At 26.3% G+C, this 21,770-nt stretch overlaps 2 protein-coding genes across 5 annotated transcripts in view; one reads left to right on the top strand and one right to left on the bottom strand.

Annotated features, from left to right (window-relative positions):
- The window catches only part of LOC107449860 (cadherin 88C), a 187,651-nt gene extending 177,390 nt beyond the window's left edge, over positions 1–10,261 (top strand). For all 4 annotated transcript variants that reach the window (XM_043039525.2, XM_043039523.2, XM_043039524.2 and 1 more), the window contains 9 exons: positions 524–612; positions 695–781; positions 878–946; positions 1,060–1,126; positions 2,369–2,496; positions 3,079–3,119; positions 4,579–4,642; positions 6,252–6,314; positions 8,182–10,261. In XM_043039525.2, coding sequence (XP_042895459.1) covers positions 524–612; positions 695–781; positions 878–946; positions 1,060–1,126; positions 2,369–2,496; positions 3,079–3,119; positions 4,579–4,642; positions 6,252–6,314; positions 8,182–8,602 — 1,029 coding nt within the window. In that variant the 3' untranslated portion in view covers positions 8,603–10,261. The remainder of the gene's footprint in view (positions 1–523; positions 613–694; positions 782–877; positions 947–1,059; positions 1,127–2,368; positions 2,497–3,078; positions 3,120–4,578; positions 4,643–6,251; positions 6,315–8,181) is intronic.
- Positions 10,262–13,575: 3,314 nt separating this feature from the next.
- Positions 13,576–21,382, bottom strand: LOC107449871 (DNA damage-inducible transcript 4-like protein). Its single transcript, XM_016065537.4, has 3 exons — positions 20,981–21,382; positions 18,235–18,464; positions 13,576–17,282 (listed from the first exon to the last, which is right to left on the bottom strand). Exons 1-3 carry the CDS (start codon positions 21,180–21,182, stop codon positions 17,052–17,054), a joined length of 663 nt encoding a protein of 220 aa, XP_015921023.1. The 5' UTR covers positions 21,183–21,382; the 3' UTR covers positions 13,576–17,051.
- Between the last annotated feature and the right edge of the window lie 388 nt (positions 21,383–21,770).

Below are 21,770 nucleotides of genomic sequence, written 5' to 3'. Positions count from 1 at the left end.
ATTTATTCAACTGAAAACATGAAAGATGTTTGTACTATATCAAGAATGAGGCGCTGTATAACAAGCAAGTGTAACAACCATTAGTGTGCAGAGTTTTAGCTCATTCTTTAATTAAATGCTCTTAAATGACTAAAAGAGGCAAAATATTTTTTTGTAAAAAAATTTATTTGATAAAAATTTTATAGATATTTTAAATTAACTACTCCTGTAAATACAAGTGAAAATTATTCTATGGTTAATTATTTTTAGCTGTAGATTTACATACCTGGGGCTATTGCTGCCTTACATATTATTGTCAAAAACGTTTTACTTTGATCTGTGAAGAATAAACTTTATTCTTTAAGTTTCTGATGATCTTTTAATTTTGAAGGAAGTAATAGAATCACAAAATATTCCTCTTTGAGTAAATTCTTTTTTGGAAAATATGATTAAAGATTCATGGAATTTTACTTTTTAATTCAATTGTGACTTAAAAAAGGAAATAAATATGCTATTTCTTAATGCCAAATATTTTTTTAAACAGATTTACTTGTTAAGAGAAGACCAAAGGGTGAGATTTGTGCTTAGACTCACGCCTGAGGAAATAAGAGAAAAACTTGAAAAATTCAGAGAGTAAGTCAAATGTAGATATTTCTCTTATACTGACATAAATAACCTAATTCTTGTTTTCAACTTGTTTTTTTTTCTCCCACAGAGTACTGAGTAATATCACAGGAGCAATTGTTAATGTTGATGAAACCAAATATCATGAGAACAAAGATGGATCCGTTGATAAGAAAAAGTAAGTTACGTGGATGTAATAGTTCATGTCATGTAATTTATAATTTGTTGTGTATACCATTAATTAAATTCTTATAATTTTTAATTATTTTTTTAGGAGTGATTTGTATCTCCATTTTGTAAATAGAGAAGATAATTCCATAATGGAAGTAGCAACAGTATTATCGTACGTATAAATTATTTGTGCTATTTGTAAAATTATAAATTGTTTGGTTTCTATGCTGACAGAATTTTTCTGTAACAGTTGAGTAAAAGCTACTATTTTTTTCTTTTTTTCAGATTGATTGACAAAAATATAGAGTTTTTGGATGAACTGTTCAAAGAATTCAATGTGCTGTACAGTGAGGTTGGTTTATTTTTCTTATTTTTTGTATTTTAATCAGTTATGCATTTTTTTATATTCATAACTTAGGTACATTCATACTGCGTTATAAAGACAATTTACAATGGCAGATGAAATTGTCATACAATGTGCCAGTACTTTAAATAACATATTACTGGTTTTCACTTTGTAATATTAACTTTTTTTATTAAAAAGTTTTAGTATAATATTTTTTATTAAAAAGTTTTAGTACTTTTCAAAGAATTCAATGTGTTGTACAGTGAGGTTGGTTTATTTATCTTATTTTTTTTATTCTAATCAGTTACGCAATTTTTTATATTCATAACTTAGGGGCATTCAAACTGTGCTATAAAGAGAATTTACATTGACCAATAGAATTGTCATACAATGTTCCAGTACTTTCAGGAACATATTATTAATTTTCACTTTATAATATTAACTTTTTTTATTAAAAAGTTTTCGTAGAATCCACTAGTAAAAGTAACAAATTGAAAGCTAACTTCTCAGACATGCTAAATTAGAAAGCAATTGTACTATATAAAGACAATTAACCAGTTTTTGTCCAGCATCATTTTTATAGGACAGTTTTTTTCAAAAATATATATTGTGGTAGAACAATTGTTTTAGTTTTGTCATTTATCTAGAATAATGAAAAGATTCTCACACGTTATAATTTTTTTAATGATTTTGGTTTCTATGACTTGATCTAGAACTATAATGAGCTGGCACTTTTTGAAACTAAATGGTGGTTAACAGTAGAAAATAGCCATTTAGTTTTACATCATATATTATGCCTCTTTTTTCATAAATCCACTCAATCTAAAACTCAAAAACCAATTTCAATGTAAAAAGGTGGGATCGGATTAATCAATTTGTAAATTTGTCATTTCTACCCCTATGTTTCTTTTTTTTTAAAGCAGTTGTTATGAAAATAAATGTTTCTAGGTCAAAACTGTCATTATTAAAATAAATTTCATAACTGATTCTGGGAATATTGGTTTATTAAGATAAAAACAATCATTCAATACGGAAATTTTTTTAATTGTTTTTAAGCAGTTGACTGTTTTAGTTTTATTATTAAGTAATTCATAAATGTGTAAGCTCCTGTATATTATAAATTTACTTTTGGAAAGAAAAAGTAAGAAAAAAACTTTTTCAGTTTGACTTGATTGTTTAATATCAAATATAAATTTGCAATATTAAAATTACTATATGGTCAAATTTTAATTGCAATTTATTTTTCAGCCTGCTGACACTGCAATTGTAATTAATAATGCTGAAGTGCAAGTAAGAGCCTGGCTTATTGGTCTTTCAATATTCCTTGCTATAATGCTTGTTTTGGTCATTTCACTCTGTATCACACAAAGAAGCAGGTAAATAGCAAAATAATTGTAATAAATCATTCTTAATATTTAAGTTCTTCTCTTCACTCTTAGATTCAATTCAATTTTGAAACATTTTTTGCACATTTTTTCACTTTGTACAAATTTATAAATGAAAAAATAGTAGGTCGTCGTTCATCAGTTAACAGAAGTCAATGCGAAAAGTAGCCAATTTTTAAAAAATAGAATTTATTTAGATTATCAAAGAAAATTTGATATCTGCTTTATTAATTCTTAATGTTTAAATAATATTATTGCTCATAAAAATAAATATTTTCAAAAAAAAATTATTTAGGTTATCAAAGAAAATATGTATTTACTATATTGATACATAAATGTTTAAGTAATGTTCTTGCTCATTAAAATGAATTTTTCAACTAGATTTATCATTTTCAAAAAAAAAAAATTTTAGGTTTCCAAAGGAAACGTGTATTTACTGTATTGATACATAAATGTTTAAATATTGTTATTGCTCATAAAAATAAAATAAATGTTTTTATCTAGATTATTTTTGAAATAAATAATTAGCTTTTATTTAATCGAGGTGAAATTAAGTTTTTTTTTTATCGTTAGGTATGAAAGGAAATTAAAAGCTGCAACTGCCACCGCATTTGGTAAGCATTAAATATTTTTCTTTGTTCATCATTAATGTAGTTGTAGTACCTGTAATATGTATTGTTTAATTAAGGTTGTATTCACTGTAGTCTGAAGTATGCACAAACTTAACATTAACATTTTCTATAAGAGAAATGCGTTGTGATTAGCTTTTTAGAAATCTTGCAAAATATTAAGCAATAATCAGTTATCCAAAACACAATAATGTTTCATGATTTAAATAAAGTTAGTTTGCTTCTTTTATGTTTTTTTGAATATACTCTATTATGAGTCATGAAGTCGAAAATAAAAATGTGATTTTCAATTTGTTCATATTGCTCATAAAATAAATGCAGCATCTCCTATTTTGCATCTTTGGAAAAAAAATATCATAAAGAAAAATATAACTTACTTTTAGCATCTATAATTATTGACTTGATTAATAGATCAGTAATACAGGGTGCATAGCGTTTTCAAAGGTGCTTATTTCCGATTTTCGTTTTTTGAAAGCCCTTAAAGGTGCTTTTTTCATTGGGTGTTTCTAAAAAGTGCTTAATGTTCCCTTTTTCAAAATGAGATTCTTCATTTACCATGATGATTTTCGCTAGGAATTATGCAAAAAGGCACAGTTCACATTGTTCTATTCAACGTTTTCACAATTAATTCATCCCCAATCTATATTGGCGTATTGTCTCACTGTATAGCGTATAAAAACGCCATTCGTTTTACATGTTTCAAAATTTCATGATTTTCACAATTGTCAAAAACAATGCCAAAAAAATTTTATTTTTTTTTGGCATGACGGTTAAAACAAGATAAAACCGTCAATTATCAAAAACTTTCCAACCCTGCCTAGTTATGATATTTTTTAAAACTGCTTAAAAATATTTTTTGAGTGCTTGAAAAGTACTTAAAAGGTGCTTATTTGGCTATGCACCCTGTAATACTCTTTTGTTCAAATCGAAAAGTAAAGTAAGAACAGTCAATGCAAATATATATAGATATATATGCAAGCTAGTCTTTTAATGTTTTAATGTTACTGCAAATATAATACATACAAGGGGTCGACGAAATAATGGAAACATTTCTATACTAATACATTTTTTCATCTTTCGCAAGAAATACTAAAATAATCATTTTATAACTTCAGACATGCTTAGATCATGCGATTTTCTCATACATATAAATGAGCTTTAAAGCTTTTAGAGGTTTAAGAGACCAACAATAAATTACAAACCGAAAATAATGTTTTTGAACACCCCATGCCAAAAATGCAGCAATAGGTTTGTAACTTGTAACAATTATTTTGGTTGTTATAAGCAACAATGACACAAAATTTCGTAATCCTAGCTTAAATATTTATGGAGGTATGGACATTTTTATAAAAATAACTAATTTTTTTGTCTTGCTATAACTTTAAAACTATTCAAATATATAAAAATTTAAAACTATTCAAATTTAAAAAAATTTCCCTTCTAGGTTCACAAGATTCTGCTCTTAATCGAATGGATGTTCCAAATACCAATCAACATTCCGTTGAAGGGTATGTTTACTCTTTAGTTATTAATTTTTATTCTTCTTCTTCATATAATTTTAAATTCATTCTTTTTATGTGTAAATAATGTTTGTAAGTACTACAATTAATTTTTCTGAAGTATTCTAAATTCATTATTTTTCTCTAAAATTAGAACTCCTTTACTTAGATTGTTTTGAAAGAATTACAGCACTTGAATATAATATTCTTTTCATACTTACTTAATGAATGAAAAAAATCTGTTTCACCTATGTGTGTACGCACTTTCCTAAAATCATGATTAAGCACCTAGCCCGTTTCAGGGCTCTATTTTTTAACTATCATTCTTAATCCCTGATATTCTAAATTCAACAATAATATCACATGAAATATATTGAATAATATCATTCCCACATTGAATAATAACATTCATGATATTCTATTCAACAATATAATAGAAATATCCATGTTATTTTAAATTCAACAGTATTTTTCTCTAAAATTTAAACTCCTTGACTTAGATTGTTATGAAAGAAATATAACATTCGAATATCACTTACATCCAATTCATACTTACCTAATGAATGAAAAATTCTATATTCAATTTTATGTGTGTACAGACATCCATCTATATTCCATCACATTGGGCCATGATAGAAATGCTTTGTAATTTTGACCCCATTCAGACAACTTGGACAATACCTGAGCTTGTGTCCCTCTATCCTTACTTCCACACCATAGCGAACGAGAGGACTTTCATCCTTGATAGATTTAACATGCACCTTCATGCGTATACACGCTGGTTGTTAAATCAGCTGCCAGATTGATACATTTTTTTTATGGAATTAAGTTTGGATAAATATATTCTATATTTGTGTGCAAAAGTTTTTCAATTTGTTTAAAATCGTCATGTGGTGACAAAATACGCAAAGAATAAAATTAACATTAAGGGTCTATACTTGCCACGACTCTCCTGACCAAACTATTGGGACCATATTTCCCATAATGCGACTACCTCCTTTAGATTGAAGATCAAGAATCCTAATCTATAGAAAAAGTGTGTTGTTTATTCAGAAAAAGTATGTTTTTGTATCTGAATTCGTAACTTTAAATATTGTCTGCGCTAATTAATTAGCATACCTGAGGTCATCCTCTCGAACCATTAAGAATTATTTCTAGTATGTGACAATCTAATTCTTAGATTAAAAGTTACTTAGGGTGTTTTTTTGTGCACAGTGCATTGTACAATATGAGTTTTCTTCGATATTAATTATAGTTCATCTTGTTAAATTAGTACATCAATCTTAAAATGCTTTTTTAAAAAATGCAATTTAATTTTTTTTTTTTTCATTTTAAGCTACATTTTTTTTAACAAACGCAATGTTAGAATATATTGTACTTTTATTTATGTATGTTTTCATAAAAAATAATTGTTGTAATAATTTACATTGTTACATTATTACAATTTATATTGTTACAATTTACATTGTTACATTATTACAATTTATATTGTTACATTATTACAATTTACATTGTTACATTATTACAATTTACATTGTTACATTATTGCAATTTACATTGTTACATTATTGCAATTTACATTATTACAATAATATTTTACATTGTGTGTATATTTTAGATCAAATCCAATATGGATGCATTCATATGATAATGAGTGGTACAAAGAGGATGAACAAATAAGGTGAATATTTTATTGATATGCAATCAAATAAGTTAAAATTCATCAATAATATCATAAATCATTTTTTAATCCTTAAAAAATTTACTGAATATTTCTAAGAATGATTGCTTTTAATTAAGGTTTATTTATTAGCTACACAAAAATAAATTATTTAAATTTTGAAAAATACTTTTGTTCAGTTTAAGTTATTTATATTAAATGAGAATCTACTTGCCGATTTGAGCAAATTTTTAAAATTAGTAATATATTGGTAAATTAATTAGTATTATCTTAATATTATGAAAATATTTATTCATTCGTGAAACATCTTGTTACATTATAAATAAATTTCAAATTTTGTTTGCTTATTTTTTTTTCTTTGCCATTAAATATCAAAATGTATCCTTAAATAACTATTATAAAACTTGTTTTATCCCATAAAGTTTTTCATCATAGCATCAAGTTCAACTATATTGTTAATCTTTAAGAAGTACTTAACTTTCAATTTAATGCTATTTGAACTCAATATTTAACTTTCATATTTAAAGCAAACCTGATGATTTTATCAAAAATGTGTTAATAACTATTTATATTTTTATTAATATTCACTGGTGTTTTGATAATAAGAAATTAAAAAAGTCTGTGACGATAATATATATATTTATTTATTAGAAAATCATAATATTCCTTATAAATCCAGTATTTTTATCTCCTAATTTAAGTTAGTCTAATAACTAAATCATTCTTTAATGAAAATTCTTTTAAATTAGTTCAGTTAATTAAAACATTTTCTTATGATTTTTTTTATTGTAATTAGTATTTTTAAAAATTATTTCCATTCATAAAACATATTGATGTTGTGAAAAATTAAATTTGCAGTATTTTTAATTGGCATGTTTATGCATTCTGAATATTCCTAAACACTGCAGACTTAGATAAAATGAAAAACTTTCTGCGTGTGTTGATTAACTCTTGTAACTAGTTTCAGTGTTGAAACTAATTACCTCATTTTGGTGAAATATATTTTAAAATCATGGATTTTTTTAAAAAATGTTTAATTTTTATAAAACTCTATATTGATTCATGTCACAGGGATGAGTTTGTTAAAGAACCCGAAAAAGCTGAAAATCGAAATTCAAGAAAGTTATGTGCAAAAACATTTTTTAAATTAGTGAAATTTGATCAAGAAAAAAGTGAATGTAGGGAGCATTTATCCACGGAATGTTTTAAGCGTTTTGATAAAAAATATCGATGCGAGTACTTTATTTATATATTTAAATTGTTTGAATATGAGTCTCAATGTGTGATTTTTAAATCACATGAATACGAACCTCGACATTTAGTTTTAAAATCGCATGAATACGAATCTCAATGTTTGATTTTAAAATTGCATGGAAACTAATCTTGATGTTTCATTTAAACATCACGTTAGTACGAATCTCAATATCTGATTTTGAAATCGCGTGAATGCGAATCTTAATAGTGGCTTTTAAATCACGTGAATACGAAACATGATATTGGATATAAAATCGTAAAAATACAAAGCACGGTGTGCGATCTTATGTCGTGTGAATAGAAATTGCGATGTGAGATTTTAAATTATGCTAGTGCAATTTTAAGTCGCATGTGGATTGTTAGGAAAAGAGTTTTTTCTCAGAAATTCGAAAAATACTAACTTTCTTTTTTTTTCATTCTTTTTTAGTTAATAGTAAAAAAGTTTCCGCCATTGTGACAAATTTTCCGAGAACGCCATTTGTGTATATTGTACAGGGCTGCTAAACTGCATCAAAATTGTTTTATATTTTGTAGAAACATTATTGCCAATCTTTTAATTTGTTTATTTTATTTGTGAATGCTACAAATCTCTTACATTTAAACATCTTTTTAGCCATAATTCAGGAGATAACAACTCTTTGGATGAAAATGCTATCTCTGAAATAGGTCCTCCTTTAGAACACAAAGCTGGGCTACGCAATCAGCAAATGTCTCCAGTTAACAATGAAAACAATTATGCTATACCCACCAAAAATGGAATGCGCAGGCCGGCTCCTCGCCATCCCAACTATGGCGGCACAAACATTCCACCAGCCAAGTTAATTGCACCCATGCACCACAATAACAAACAGCACAAAAACGGCAGCCATATCATAGACTCAGATGACACCAGCTCGGGATTACTGTCGCATGACTCGCTGGATACAAAAAGGCAAAATGACCTTAACAAATGCAATGCTGTCTACAGCTATGAACAAATCCCGAAGTTGATAACACCACCACACATCACAAATTTAGAAACATCAGAACTTTGATAGTTTTACTTATGTGATGTTTTCATCCATATTGTACTGTATTTATTTTGAACTTAAGAAAAAGTATTATTCTTTCATAAGTAAATCATACAGTGAAACCTGCGTGTAAGTTCACCTCTTAAGATTTACGAATTTGATGGTCCACTTAAAACCAGTGTCCAACATATGAGAAGGTAAGGTGACTTTTTTTACCAATTTGGTGTGTGATTAAATCAACTTAAACTGGTAATCAACTTACTATGGTGGTCAACTTAACACACTACACTGTAACATCATAATCATCATTTGTATTTTTCTACCTTGGCTTCATGGGGCTCGAACTTTCATGTACATAATTTACTGTGAGGTCCAGTTTTTGTATTTCATCTTCATAAGTTGTATTTACTATTTCTTGAAATATGTAACATGGCCTGTTTCTAAATATAGCATTGAGTGATATTTTACTGCCATTATCAATTAATGATTTGTTTACTAAAATTTTTAACACAACATTGTGGCATTATTAATCGTTAATTTTAGTTATTGGTTGCTTTGCATTTTTTTAAATGTCACAATTTCATTTTTTGTATTAAATTACATAAAAAGTTTGAAATATAAAACTGTTTTTTAACTGTATATTTTTGCTTTATATATAATTAAAAATTAGTATGAGTAAATATATTCCATTTTATAAAAACTATTTGATTTTGTTTTTGATTCTTACAATTTTAATATGATTTCATTTTACAGTTTTATTTACAAGCTTATTGTTAAATAAATGTACTGTAAATTAAATTTATATGATATTTTTATTTGAGTTAATAATTGCTAAATGTAAATATTTAAGAAATTTATAACTGCCATTATTGGAGTAAAATAATACTTAATTTTAAAAAATGGAAAAATGGACTAAAATGCCTTTTATAAAATGTCCTTTCAATTCAATCATCAGTAATGGTGAAATTTTCAATACCTTTTTTCCCACTGGAAATGTATAATCTTATATCATTTATTATAGATTTAATATTTCATACTTTAAAATAAAAATAAATTTTGCTACATATTTCACTTTATTTTTTACCATATTTTTATTTACATATAATCTGCATATTTATGAATATTCTAAGACTTTATCTACAAGTCTTTCAATTTTTATTTTTGTAAATATTTCCATTTCAGAAAATATATTACAAGACAATTATTGTTATTTTAAATTAGGTTATTTTCAACAATTTAATAAAATTAATCTAATAAATCTAACTATAATGTAATAATAAAAATCGATTGGTTTTTATCAAATAATATCAAAATAAAAATGTCATTTATTTGTATTCAAACATCTATTTATTTTGTATTTTTAAATTTTTGTAACCATTTCACTATTGATATAACTATACAAAATCTTACACATATTTTAATCAATTTTATAATTAAAAAAAGATGTTTCAAACAAATGGATAAACATCAAATTACAAATTTAATCTACCAGTAAATAAACTTTGAAAAGTTTTGGTGTCATTTATTTATAATTTATGCCAATACTTTTAATCTAATAAAACTTCATGTAGTTATACAACATTTACTGATGTGTGATAAAATCATCCTTAACATAATTTACGTTAATTTGTATGTAATACATTTCTATATATTGCTTTATAATAAAATATTTTATTAGTTTTTTGTCATGAATGTTTTCATTTTAAAAATTAAGACCTTAGTGGAAAATATGCTGTATAACATATTGAAAACCCTAAAAATTCTTATTTCTAAAACACATTTTGGTCAATTAATATATATAGTTTATTACTATATCCTGTTTGTGTTCAAATAATTAAATGTGTATTGTAAACAGATTCTCGGTGTTTCTATGCCGTCTCAAACTAATTTTCTGATATTTACTAAAGTTATGTCTTCTCTAAGCTCATTAATTATATAAAATTTTTGACATTATTCCTGACATAGCTCATCTTATTGTGATGCTTAAAGTAAACTTAATAAAATGATAAATATTAAATTATGGATTGCTCAAAAAAATCCTGATTACATAACTTTGAATGATTGGAATTTCCGAATGTCTTTTTAGAGCAGAAAATTTTTAAAGCAACAAATATTTTAATTACACTAATTTCGCTCTATTTATTTTTATATGGTTATTTACTATTTTGCTTGTTTTGCTCAAAGTTGTTCAATAATAACATTTTAAAAAACAAAAATAAGTACCTATATTTCAAAGATAATTAGGAGGGCATTGTGTTTGTTGTGCAAATGTCGGCAAAATAATTACAAATAAACTAATTAAACTTAGTCTAGAACTTAACACTCGACTCCTACCATATTCTTTATCATATAAATTGTTATTTTATTTCAAACAAATACTAACCTGAATAAAAAGATCTTTACTCAATAGAAATAAATTTTAAACTTCTTTTGATCAATTTAATATTTTAAGTCATTGTCTCCTTCAAATAAAAATATATTGTGACTTTTTATATTATTTACTGATCCTATTTAACTATAATCAATATTAATACATAAATAAACTATTTTCAATATTTATTAAATTACCTGTGGACAAAAAAAATTTTTTACTAATTTCCCCCACACATTCATATATGTATGAAGAGAAATTTTTGGGGAAATGTAACAATTTTCAATTATTATATACTATTGGTTATAATAATATTATTATTTACTTTACTATTAACTACATTAAATTTTACTCAGATAATTTGAATAATAAAAAGTCTTATTGAAGAAAAAAATCTAAAACTTTTTTTAAGTACGATAATTTAATTACTGAATTTTTCGATTATATTGCTTATTTACAAATTTAGCAAAATGATTTTATTTGCAAAAATCAAATTTAATGACTCAATAGATGACGCCACTAAAGCGAAATTATATTGCTATAGTCATTATTTTGTAATAATTTTTTGATTAAAAAGTGTTTCTAGTGTCGCCATCTACTATTTAGTTCCGTTTACATATAATGTATATAAATAATAGATAAAATGTTCACTAGATGGCAGCATTATAAAATAACAAAAAAAAAATTTATTAAACTTTTTGATACAACCGCTTACTGATCTTTTTAGCTGCAATATAAGTAATGTTTTGGTTCGAAAACTCAGCAGTATTGGCCCCTCCTCCCACCCGTTGGTAGAAATGTACCTTATTATAAAAAATAATTTACTTTTACTGGTAGTTTCTATCAGATGAATTATCAATTTATCTGAATCGAGCATTTACGCGGAGATGATCGTTTCAACTGTTCATAGAAACAAGCGAAGTACAAAGATTCGGTGTAAAAAAAATTGTACATAAAATTTGCAAATCAGTTAAAATATTTTTATAATGATAAGCATTATAAAAAGTTCAGTATAAAGTTGATTTTAAAACATGGTGGCTTTAATTAAAAATGCTACAATTAGCGTTTAATGTTATTCATACCATGTTAACATTTATATTCATATTACTCGAAGAAAAATTAAAACTTAATTTATCAGGAATTTATTTGATCACCCATTCAATTGTTCTTGGTAGCATTGAATTTCTAAGAGTTTTTTTTACGGATCGTTGGGTTCATTTAAGACTATTTTTGCTGATATTATCTTAAATTGATACGTTCTGATTTCGCCTGAATATAAACTAACGACCACGCATTTTTTAACAGATACGACTAGCAATTTTGCAAACGGAGAGATCTCCCCGATCAGTCGGCAAAATGTTAAAAACTGGCATAAGTATGGCAGAAAATTTTAAACATGAAAATGCAACCTCAACTAAAGAAATGTAAAAAAAGAAATGTCCATTAAACTAGACTATTAGTTCTCCACAATAATCAGATTTAAAACATTTTCCTAGCTACCTTACAACGCGACAGTAGTGGATTATTCTGCATTTGTTGTAATAAAATTCTCAAGTTAACTTTAACCAAATATTCAACTGTAAAAGATGCTGTCTTTATGTTAATGTTCTGAGTTTTCAGTCATTTAATATTGCATGCCTGAAATAAATTGTATTGCTAGTACTGTTTCATAATTCTTACTCACCAAGCCAAATTTAAGTCTAATAAGTTTTTTCATAATTTGAAACTTCTCTTTTCTCTGCAACAGTTGGATAAAAAAAAATTTAAATTCATGAACTAATATTTAGTTAATAGTCATTCGCTTTGTGTTCTTGAGACTCAATACGACTAGTATTGTTCTGGAAATTTTTACTACAAATATGTTTTAAACCTTTACACCTTTGGACTTTAAATAACTTCACGAGACCCCAATCACAATGTCTGCTGTTTAATCCTCACTAAATACATATGTTCATGTAACATAATTAATAATTATTTATCTAAGATGTATCTTTTATAAAATAGAAATTGTGAGAATGCAAACATAGTCTATAAAAACTCATACTTAAAAACCTTTTAAGTGCTTCATTTTTAATCAATAAGGTGATATTTAATAGCAAAAGAAAAAAAAATTTAAAAAATAGCCATCCTTTCACTCATAAGTATTTTGGTTAAAGTAAAGCACTTTGAAAACTTCAGCTTTAGGTAGTACAGTAGAGAACCGATTATCCGGAACGATCGGGACTATCGCTATTCCGGATAACTGATTTTTCCGGTTTTCTGAATCGCTACAAAAAGCCGTTTTTTTAGTGTTAAACCTAACTAAAAAAAAAATATTTGGAAATAATCATTAAAATAAGAAAAAACGATGAGGTAATACACTAATGATTATTTCTGAAATGATGGTAAGGTAAACATCTTTCAAAAAAGAAAGAAAAATCGTAAAATCTTATGAGGAAAAAAAAAAAATTTTTAAAAATTGCGGAAAAATTTACCGAATTTTTTTCCGGTTTTTTGGTTTTCCGGATAACGGGTTCTGTACTGTATTAAATAAGATAAATACCATTTTGGAAAATTTAAACTTTACAACACATACATTACTTTGATAAGTCTAGAATGAGTAAAAAGAGCAATAATAGAAGACAAATTTGTAAATTTCAATATTTTTTATTTGTTTTTTTTTTATAAAATATAAAACACATACAAAAAGTTGTTCATCCAATAACACATACAAGCACATATTTCCAAGCATATTTTTAAGCCAACTTAAACAAAATACAGAAGAAATGTACTGCAATAACATTTCACATGCAACACTCAGAACTTTGGTTTCAAAAATTGGATAACTAATCTACTACTGAACAATACCTGAAAAATCTACAGTACATACTTTCCATTTCTTGCCTAAACTAATTATAGATAATGGAACGAAATTGAAAAATATCTAGGAATGAATAATCACAAAATTTAATTAGAATAGATTGAATTATTTAGTCACAATTAATGCATATGTGTATGTATTAAATTATTTAACAATGCATAGGTATCGGATAAATTTCAATCCCTGAAATTCATTGTAAAGCTAAAACAAGAGATCATACTGACTAGCATATTTAAATTTTGACTTAAATTTTTAGCCTTGAGATAAAATACTATCTATTACAGTTAAACTTGTTAAGTTGACCACCTCTCTATGATGATCACTTGATAAGTTGACCCCCTTTGCATGCTGATCACCCTTCGATCTTAATGACCGAGTATCCGACTGATAAAAACGGACATATCTTAATATGTTGACCGCTCGATTAAGTGGATCATCAAATCATTCCCCAAAATGGTCAACTTACACAAGTTCCCCTGCATTCAACTGAGAAAATTTGTTTTACATAAATTAATAAACAAATTGAAATCACAGAATACTAATAAAAAATGCCTCAATGTGTTACTTGTAATGTGAAAAATGAAAGAGTATGAACACAGAACTAGCAAAAGCACACATTTTAAAATAGATGCCCATATTATAACTGGAACATGCATATATATGGACAGAGAGAAGGTATTTTATGTTGTAGTGCAAACTACATTCTATGTGCAAGAAATATTTTGATATTAAAATACAATTTGATTTTCATAGGAATTCTTTCAAGTAAGTAGGATCTTAATTGTTTCAACCACTATTATTATAGCAGTCTGTCAACATAAACTCCGTCAACCTACTTTTTTTTCTTTTTTAACATAATTGCCATAATACATTAAGCTCATAATGTATAATAGAATTTGTCTTTAAACAAATTTGTTGTATGTTAACTAGATTAGTAAATTCACAAATTTAACATTAATGAATTTAAGACAGTTTTAAATGAAAAAATAGAGTCAAGCTTGACAAATGTTATTTGTCAAAAAAAATTTAATTGTAAAGATTTGATGAACTAGATTAAAACGGAAAATAATTGCTAAAATCAAATAGTTGTTGATAATAGTTGCAGAAAACTATTTCAATATAAACTATTTGCAGAATCGAATTTAATAAAATAGTGGTAGAAACAATATTTTTAAGAGACAGGTTGCTTTTTTTATTAAATTTCAACTTTGATCAGTATTTGCATCTACGAAATGAAAAACACATGCATTCATTAACCCACACTATTCTCCACTTACACTCAAATTACATTTAACAATGAAAATACTCAATTTAACTCTTTTTTATGATAAAATTTTATTACATAGTATTTAAAAAGGATTCACAGTATTTTTATCACGAGTTTAAAACTACTAATAGGCAACTCTTCAAGAATTTATTTTGGGAGAAAAAAAATCACAATGTTTCAAAATAAATTCAACAAAAAATTAATAAGGTTACGATAGTTAAGAATAATAGACATGAAATACTTGAAGGAAATTACCTTTCCAACTAGCAGGAAACAGATTTATCGCTATATATAGATGAATAATTTTAAAGAAGAATATTTAACACCTCGAAATCATTAAAAATGATGATAAATTATTTAAAAATGCACTTTAAATGAGCTCTCCACTCTTTTCAATTAAGGAATATTGCTTGAAACTTTTACTAATACCTTTAGCCCCCTAATGTAACTGATATAGTTTAATATTAAATTATTCTAAAATTAAACAAAACAATTTTCAATTGCTATAATTTTAAATAATTTTCGTACTCAGAAACAAGAATCTTCAAGCCAAAAATTAATGTGCATGATAGTAATAAGCTATGTGTGCTGCAATTTTAAATAAACTCAAAACTAAATCAAGTAACTTCTATAAATGAGTTATTTCTTTTAAAGTTGTCTTTGATTTATTAACTTTGCACAATAGAACTTTAAGTTCAATTACCTAGTTTATTCAAACTTTTTTAATTACGAAATTTCATTATCATAACTTTGGATTTCATTCATGGAAATGCAATTCTTTTTAACTCGTAGTGGATGTTACTTGAAGTTAATACAGTCTTTTCAAATATTAACTCATTAACTAAATTTAATTAATTTTAGTTTTATATGGGATAAATAAATTTACATTCTGACACTAATATTGTGATTTTGTCACATGTATAAACATATTTACATTAATTGTAATTATTTAATAAAAAGCAACTAAAATAAAAATAAAAAATTTCACCTAAGAAGGAATTTACTTTAAAAATTCTTTTCGTATTACTTGAACAAAAAACTAGTCAGAGTTTTTCAAAACATTTTTACATTAGAGGGCTAATAAATCTTACAAGTTAAAAATTCTTCTTTATGTCAAAGATTAAGAGAGAAAGAAAGGCACAACATTCTCCCACACTGCAAATCAATAAACTCGCCAAAGCCTAAATTGTGCGTTACAGTTATCACCTGTGGCTTGGAAAAAACTACAACAAATCAAAAAAACTCGTTACGGGAGTTACAAAAGTGATGAACAACATTTAAAAGTTGGATGGCACATTACAATTTAAAGACCACAAAGTTGTTTTTTCAGTCTCCCCAGATATAAACCATGCCACTAGCTATGCATCCTGCATAAAAGACTCCTTTTAACATTAGGCTTTAATTTAATAACTCACAGTTGTGGGAAACGTTGAATAGGTTTATGTCTAAACCGTATGAAAGAGAAGTATTTTTACCTATCACAGACATTTACTAAATGAGTTGTACCGCTGCGGCGCCATCCAGCAGCGACCCCAGCAAGTACTAAGCATCAATTGAAAGCAGCTATAGTTTGTGCTGCCTACAGCACCCCCTTACACATTACTCTGCTATAGCTGAATATTTGACATTAAAAATCACCTGCCTCATTAATAAAAAATTTCACTGGGATTGTTCACAATTTGAAATCAAGCTTTATGTTATCACAAAAATCAAAAAGGCCTTATTTAATTAAAGTAATAAAAAAAACTAGCACAAAGACTATTCAGCTATATTCACAATACTGCAAGTAGTCCCCTATAATTGTACAACAAGTGCATATTTATGCAAACAATTGATCCCAAATAGGTTCACACAAAATAAAGTGGCCTACTTGAAGCTGATTTTGGGGTGCGTAGACCAAATGAATAAAACGCTGCCTTACTTTAAATATATGAAACTAAGAATTTTTTAAAGAATATAAATTGTCCAACATGTTTTATTGACTGGAGGACCTATAAAGCTTCTTTTTATCTAATAGAAAATGACTGCTGACAACAAGACTGGAACGTTTACCCATACTCTGTAACAGTTTGTCTGGAATGAGGTGTCTTAAGCTCCACCAACTGTTATTATCTTGAAATAAAGTCAAGTGGATTTCAAAGGTTGCTACAGTATTGGGATCACATTTCACTACACCAACTCTCCTCCGTTCTAGCTTTTTGGCATCCTGTAACAAAAAAATGAAGTTCGATAAATATATAGCCTTATAAAATACTAATTGTAATTATAAATTATTCTTGAATCAAAATAACAAAGATGCATATTTAGAATAGGTCAGAGTATACTATTCCTTAAAATTCTTGTAATGAGATTATTAATTCTAAACCAGAAATAAAAAATAACTTAATATAAATGTATTTAATTTTAAAATAAGAGAATTAGTACATACAGCATTAATAATCTTAAACACCTAATAGTTTGAGTAAAATTAACTATAAAAAAACATTCCTCCTTTAACAAGTTAAATTTTTGATTAAATTTTTAAAAACTAGGTAGCTAAACTGATATATATCACCAAGACAAAAAATAATGCATGAAAAACATAGCAGGAAAATTAAAAATTCAAGAAAATTCACAAAAACATTTTTTTGAGGAATTGAGAAATTATCCTAAGATTTTTTAAATGAATTATTAGTTACTTACTAGTCTAAGAAATTAAAGAGACTTTAGCTGTTTTCTAGCAATCATAGTTTTTGCAATTTTGAAAATCCGTTTTCCAAAAGAAATTAAAAATAACTTCTCTAATTTACTATCTCCTTATAGCACATTTTATTACCCAAACCAAATAATGCCTAATTTTACAGCATAAGATTAGCAGCATTGCATTTTAATCACTATGCTTTATCACAATAAAGTATTTTCAAATAAAACAAGGTAAATTTCTTTTTAAGATGTGTAATTTGCAGTAATAAACTATTTAAAATAAAATATGAATGTAGAATTTTTTCAACAGTAAAAAATTAACCTAAAATCACATACATCAAAAGCTATCTTTACCATAAAAACCCTCAGTGCCTAACTAAACTGAATTGCATTTATTCTTAAAAAATTTAAAACTGGATCTTCAGTAATTGTTAAAAAAAAGAAAGAAAATTAGAGAATTTAGATTAAGGGCTTACCTGAAGATGTATATAGATTAGGCATCCTCTTAGTCCACAAGGTTCATTTTCTGATGCTGTGACCACTTGATCTACTATTCTCCATATGAGGTCATGAGGCAGTAGAACTTCCCCACAATGTAAATGAAGTAGCTTGGCTTCTCTGAGGGCCTGTTCTAAACGCTCCATCAAAGTTTGGCAAGCCAACAACCTCTCTGAAGGTTCATCTTCATCAGTGAAATATAATACACCTTTAGGGGGGAAAACACACCATTAATCATAGAACAAAAGTACATTTGACATTAATATATTACTAGCTACTTAAAGTATAATGTAAAACTAATAGATTTTAAAGAAGCCTTACACACTAAAAACTCAACAGGCTCCTGCAAGTTTCTTTTTTAAATAAATTTTAGTTTTTTTTACCTTACTTTTAGAAAGTTTGTTTTATTATCCCTAATGTGCTGAAATGTGTTGGCAACAAAATGAATCAAATAATTATTAAATTCAACCAGTTCTGGAAGAACAAATTATTTAACTTAAAAATCATATGTTCTGCTTGTTCAAAAACAAAAAACAAAATAATAAGAACATTTTAAAATTTATTAACAGAATATCCATTAGAATTTGACAATCTTCAAAATTTGGTAACCATGGTTTGAAGTAGCTACCTAAAACTAATTGCAATAACAGATTTTAAAAAAAATTTAAAAATCAAGAGTAAAATAAAAATTTCAAAAAAATAAGAATGCAAATATGTTACTAATTTATTCATAATCTGAATTATCTATTATATTAAACGTAAAGTTCAAAAATGTATAAAACATTTAACATTTTAAGTATCAAATTAAAGACATTTTATAAGGTGTATTATATGAATTTATCAAATTATACATTCATATTTTTAGAATTTTTATGTTTTTAATTTGACCTCACTCCATTTTCCATATCAGTAGCACTTTAAAAATAACAAAAACATGTTTTTGTCAAATTGAGAAAGTGTTATACTCATAGTGCATTTGACAAAACACTTAGACCAAATCTGAATTCAGAAGGGAATAACTATTAACAATTAATTCAAAACAAAATTATTCCTAAAGAGCAACAGAAAAAAATCTTATGCGTCAACAATCTAATCCATCAAGTAGAAAAATAGAAGTATCATAACACAAAAGTAACCTTGAAACAAAACGGAAGGCCACAATAACAAAAAAAAATCTTCAGAGATATTAATAAATTTCGACTTGCTGAGAGTTGTCAATTGCTTAGGTTAGATCTAGTTTATACCGGTTTTTTTAGTCTCGTGATTAATGAAAAAATAAAAATTAGAACGATTAATAAACTAGCCTGTATGTTTAAACCTTTTCTTTTATCGGTTTCACAAAACAGAAAAACAATTTTTTTTTAAATGTAAAACGTTTTATAAACTAATGCAAGATATAAAATAATCAATTAAAAATCTGTATATTTAGATGATTTTCATAACGAGTGTTAATTAAAATGGTCATAATTAAAAAAAATTTCTAATTGGTAAATATATCACTAAGTATTTTCATTTACACCGATTAAAACGAAATCTAAAGCAACAGCCTTAAGTTAACACGTAAACTTACGGATCGCGGTCAACTTAATCATTAAATACACCAACAAACGATATTGCTAGAACAAACTACGAAACTTATAATTTGTTACAAAATCTCAGGGAAATAATTCTATAGGGAGAAAATCTCATTCTACTTTTACTGTAAACGAGTTTCGATCGGGACTTGCGCACTACACGTATACAGAATAACTCACTCGGAAAAAGCTGCGAAATTTTATTATCTTAATTGATTATTGCAAATTCAGCTTTTTTTAGACTTAAACATTCAAAATAATCAAAGCTTTTTTATTCAAGTTTTATAAACTAAGTTCATATGAATAAAAATTCGGAGAATAACATTTGATAAAGAAAAAAAATAGGTCAGTACAAAATTATCCACAATTCTTTGAACGACAATTTTAAAACTTTAATGAACTTTAAGAAAAATAAAGATTCTTGAAATAATAAGACTAATAATGATACAAAAAAAATGCCATAGCAATGTATTAAGAAATTTTAAGTAGACCGATCACGTAAATTTCGTAAGTTCATTAGACTTCAAACTTTAATTCATACTAATTTAATAAATATTAAATATAAGCCGATTATAACAATACAGAAAAAACTTAAAACAAAGGGTAATTATCTAATTAAAGGACAACTTAACTGATGGTAAAAGTTAAAAGTATAGCAAACGATTACAATACAAAATAAGCAACAGTTGGACTAAAAAATGTTAAATAAGTGTTTAAACATACAAAGCGTTCATTAATTTAAGTGTCAAAATGAATCTCTTTAACACTTATTATAGAAATTTTAAGTGGCTCATTCCACTATAAGCTTAAACAAACACCATCACTAATTTCTTTTCAGTAAAGAATTGTCAGATTTTCCACAATTAACTAAAAACAATTGAACACAAATTCAAAAAAAAAAAAATTTTAAAAAAAAGACACGGAATGAATAGTTACGGAATTCTTAACACTTACTCTTCTTGCAAAAATTACGGAATCAATAAAAAAAATACGTAATCAATATTAATAGCTCTAAATTAAATAACCAAGATTTCAAATCTACTTAAGTTATTAGTTTTCAATTGAAAAAAAATTTAAAAAACGTTAAAATCCAATGTGATGAACATTAATCGATATATAAATACTATAAGTTTATGAAAAGTGCACTTACTGTTCATGTTGTTTTTTAAAGCTTCTAATGTATCACTATCTTGAGCAAAAAACGGTCGACTCCAGACTAAAGGTGGGTTTGAATTTGGAACTTTCATGTTTTGACTTTTGTTCCACTCGTCACAAATTATATCTCCAAACTTGTCAAATACTCGGCTCAGAGGTACACTCGATGATTTAAGACTGCTTTTATTTAAACTCATAACTTGATGCAAAAAGGCATTCAACAAAACTGAGAAATCACAATTAACACATCGTTGTTTAAATGGAATTGATAATAACCAAAGAACACCGGCAAGCAAGTGAGCTACAACTATGAAAATTATCTATTTCCCTAGTCAACGTTTTAACTTGAAGATACAGAGCCGAATGACAGCTGAAGGAATGGGGTTACCGAATTAAAGGTATTCTTAGTCGGCCAAAGAAAGCAATACTTGTTAACGAATGCGCCAAGTTGGCGGAAAAAACGCAGAAACCCTTGCTGACATTTACTTGCTTGCGTTTGCATCAGATTGTTTTCTTTCGAACCGTGAATATTGCGACAAATGAAAAAAAGTATAATTTGAAAAAAATAATTAATAAACTTTGAATTTTCTTATAGCTCTAACATAGTTTATCCTTGAAATTTTTATAGGTTTTTTTTTTTAAATGAATATGCATGATACTAAACTGAATAATTTACGAACATTTTAATTTAACTTAAATTAAAATGTTAATGAATTATTTAGTAATTTTAACAGTAATGAAAATAAGAGAAAATTGTATGCAAAACAATTTTAAAATTCATGTAA

This window comes from Parasteatoda tepidariorum, chromosome 10, assembly GCF_043381705.1.
Source record: "Parasteatoda tepidariorum isolate YZ-2023 chromosome 10, CAS_Ptep_4.0, whole genome shotgun sequence".
NCBI classification, from domain to species: domain Eukaryota; kingdom Metazoa; phylum Arthropoda; class Arachnida; order Araneae; family Theridiidae; genus Parasteatoda; species Parasteatoda tepidariorum.
Note: the sequence above shows the minus strand (reverse complement) of the source record. Positions and strands in the feature narration are given on the sequence as shown.

Excerpts from the sequence above, each read along its gene's own strand:
- LOC107449871 (XM_016065537.4), bottom strand. The coding sequence starts at position 21,182 with ATGAGTTTAAATAAAAGCAGTCTTAAATCATCGAGTGTACCTCTGAGC. Across the intron at positions 18,465-20,980 it reads TTTAAAAAACAACATGAACA|GTGTATTATATTTCACTGAT; the intron begins GTAAGTGCACTT and ends TCCCCCCTAAAG. Across the intron at positions 17,283-18,234 it reads TAATCTATATACATCTTCAG|GATGCCAAAAAGCTAGAACG; the intron begins GTAAGCCCTTAA and ends TTTTTGTTACAG.